The sequence below is a fragment of the Pongo abelii genome, chromosome 13 (assembly GCF_028885655.2).
Source record: "Pongo abelii isolate AG06213 chromosome 13, NHGRI_mPonAbe1-v2.0_pri, whole genome shotgun sequence".
Classification (NCBI taxonomy): Eukaryota; Metazoa; Chordata; class Mammalia; order Primates; family Hominidae; genus Pongo; species Pongo abelii.
In genome coordinates this window covers 37,078,144-37,081,114 of record NC_071998.2, presented here as the reverse complement: position 1 = coordinate 37,081,114, position 2,971 = coordinate 37,078,144, and the positions used below count along the sequence as shown (strand labels likewise).

General features: G+C 38.0%; 1 protein-coding gene across 1 annotated transcript; it reads right to left on the bottom strand.

The window, feature by feature from the left end:
• Window positions 1-393: 393 nt before the first annotated feature.
• IFNB1 (interferon beta 1) lies at window positions 394-1,229 on the bottom strand. The gene has a single exon (XM_002819757.4). It carries the CDS (start codon window positions 1,154-1,156, stop codon window positions 593-595), a length of 564 nt encoding a protein of 187 aa, XP_002819803.2. The 5' UTR covers window positions 1,157-1,229; the 3' UTR covers window positions 394-592.
• Window positions 1,230-2,971: the final 1,742 nt, after the last annotated feature.

Here is a 2,971-nt window from a genome sequence, read left to right as displayed (position 1 = left end):
ACATGGGGAGGTTAGGGAGAACACAAAAGCTGACATATTCCTCTGGCTATTCCTGATGGCTAGCTCAACTCTAACTTTATGACGAGAGAATCTGGAGCGCACAGTAGGAGCAATGGGAACCCCAGGTTTAGTTCCAGACCCTCCTGCTTGCCTTTTCTCTTTTAATCCCACAGCAGTTCATGCCATATTTATTCCCCCATAAGGTTCAGGTCCCCTTATTGTCTCTTACCTTATATATTCCACATGGCTTTCTTGAATTTTAAATTCCTTAAAGGCAGGGGCCAGAAAGTATACTACTTTTCAGGTATATTTTAAAAAGAACAACTAATAGGTACTCAGCAATTTTATAATATGGATGGTTATATAAATCAAATTGAAATTAAAACTGCCATGTTGACTTTTGCATCAAAAATAATTTATTTTCCAAAATAAAATTTAAATAAATAAAAATAACTCATAATTTAATAATTTTAAAGTCTTCTAGTGTCCTTTCATATGCAGTACATTAGCCATCAGTCACTTAAACAGCATCTGCTGGTTGAAGAATGCTTGAAGTAATTGTCCAGTCCCAGAGGCACAGGCTAGGAGATCTTCAGTTTCGGAGGTAACCTGTAAGTCTGTTAATGAAGAAAAAGTTCCTGAGGATTTCCACTCTGACTATGGTCCAGGCACAGTGACTGTACTCCTTGGCCTTCAGGTAATGCAGAATCCTCCCATAATATCTTTTCAGGTGCAGACTGCTCATGAATTTTCCCCTGGTGAAATATTCTTTCTCCAGTTTTTCTTCCAGAACTGTCTTCAGATGGTTTATCTGATGATAGACATTAGCAAGGAGGTTCTCAACAATAGTCTCATTCCAGCCAGTGCTAGATGAATCTTGTCTGAAAATAGCAAAGATGTTCTGGAGCATCTCGTAGATGGTCAATGCCGCGTCCTCCTTCTGGAACTGCTGCAGCTGCTTAATCTCCTTAGGGATGTCAAAGTTCATCCTGTCCTTGAGGCAATATTCAAACCTCCCATTCAATTGCCACAGGAGCTTCTGACACTGAAAACTGCTGCTTCTTTGTAGGAATCCAAGCAAGTTGTAGCTCATGGAAAGAGCTGTAGTGGAGAAGCACAACAGGAGAGCAATTTGGAGGAGACACTTGTTGGTCATGTTGACAACACGAACAGTGTCGCCTACTACCTGTGGTGCCAGAGCAAAGGCTTCGAAAGGTTGCAGTTAGAATGTCCTTTCTCCATGGGTATGGCCTATTTATATGAGATGGTCCTCTCTCTATTCAGAGGAATTTCCCACTTTCACTTCTCCCTTTCAGTTTTCCTATGTCATTTACATTTGTAGTAGTTTCTAAAACTCTTTATTTAAGCTCCTATCTTATGTTATATGTATTAGGGAAAAAGATTTACAAACTGTGAGGTTTTCTAATGTTTTTTAAAGTTTCAGTGAATGACTAAAGTAAATTGTAAAACAAGACTTGGGAGAAAGCAAAGGAAAGCAAACGACCTGAGAATTCAAGAACCTCAAAACACTAAAAGATACAGTTGGTCCTTCCTATCCATGGGTTCTGTATCCGTGGATTCTACTGACTGTAGATAGAAAATATTTTTAAAAAATACAATAAAAATAATACAACAACAAAAAATAATGTAAATTTTAAAGATACAGTATTACAGCTATTTAGCATTTATATTGTATCAGGTATTATAAGTAATCTAGGGATGATTTAAAATATACAGAAATACATATGCAGATTGTATGCAAATACTGCAACATTTTATAAGAGGGAATTGGGCATCCTCTGATTTTGGTATCTGTGGAGGCAGCGGGATGGTGGTCCTAGAACTAATCTTCTTTGGATACTGAGAGACTGAGAGATAGATTTACTGAAAAGTCAATCAGGGAATAGTAGCTGAAACTGGAAGGAGTTTTGCCCAATATGATAATAGGTTAGTGTGAGAGGGCCTTGGAAACTTCTGAAAGGCACTGGAATAGTGTAGGGTATAAGAAATTTTCAAACCAACCAGCCACAGCCCTTTTGATCCTACACAGAGGAGAAACTGCCACAAGTGGAATCACACTTTAGCGGGATATAAACAACAGAGACAAAGATAAAGAAGGCCCAACCAGGGTGGGATGGAGAACTCACAAGGCAGGCTGCTATGTTTTTGACCATTTCACAAAAGCTAACAGAAGAGGGAGCTCTGTGAAGTTAGAAAAACCACCCTGAACCACTTCCTGGTTCAGGAAAAATAAGCTCTTACAAGACCAAACAACAGAAAAGTATTAAGATGGACTCTCATATAAAGTTATTAATAGAAAAAAGAGAAGGCTTTGGGAAGATGGCTGATTAGAAGCAGTTGTGGTCTGTGGCACTCTGCTCTTGAAGCCTTTGGCCAGGATTGTCTGACTGCCCTGAGCCTGTCATGCTGTGAGAAAGCCCAAACTAGCTTACAAGGAGAGATCATGAAAATTGGCAGTGTATTTCAAAATTTAAAATTTCAAGCAATGAAATTGTTCCTTTAACTTGCAATACCATTACTAGTTATTTACCTATGGCTATCCCTGCAGAAGTATGCATGTGTATGTGCACGTGTATTATAGATGCATACAAAACACATATAAATGTTTATTATATTACTATCATAGTAACAAAGACAAATGTCCATCAGCAGGGAGCTTGTCAAGTAATACTATCATGTGGACAAGATGGAATATTATTCAGCCATCAAAAAGGACAATCAGCTGATATAGACCCATATCACAGATACGTTTAGTGAAAAGAGGAATACACATAAGAAAGGATATGATATTATCATTTGTTTTGTAAGTTACTAGAAAGGTATACATATGATGCTGTTATATGCATATGATTTTTTCCTTTGGGTAGAATTACTATCTATTAATAGTAGTTACCCTGGGGAATAATGCTGGCGGGGTGAGGATGCAGCAAGGAAGAAAAATCTTTATCTT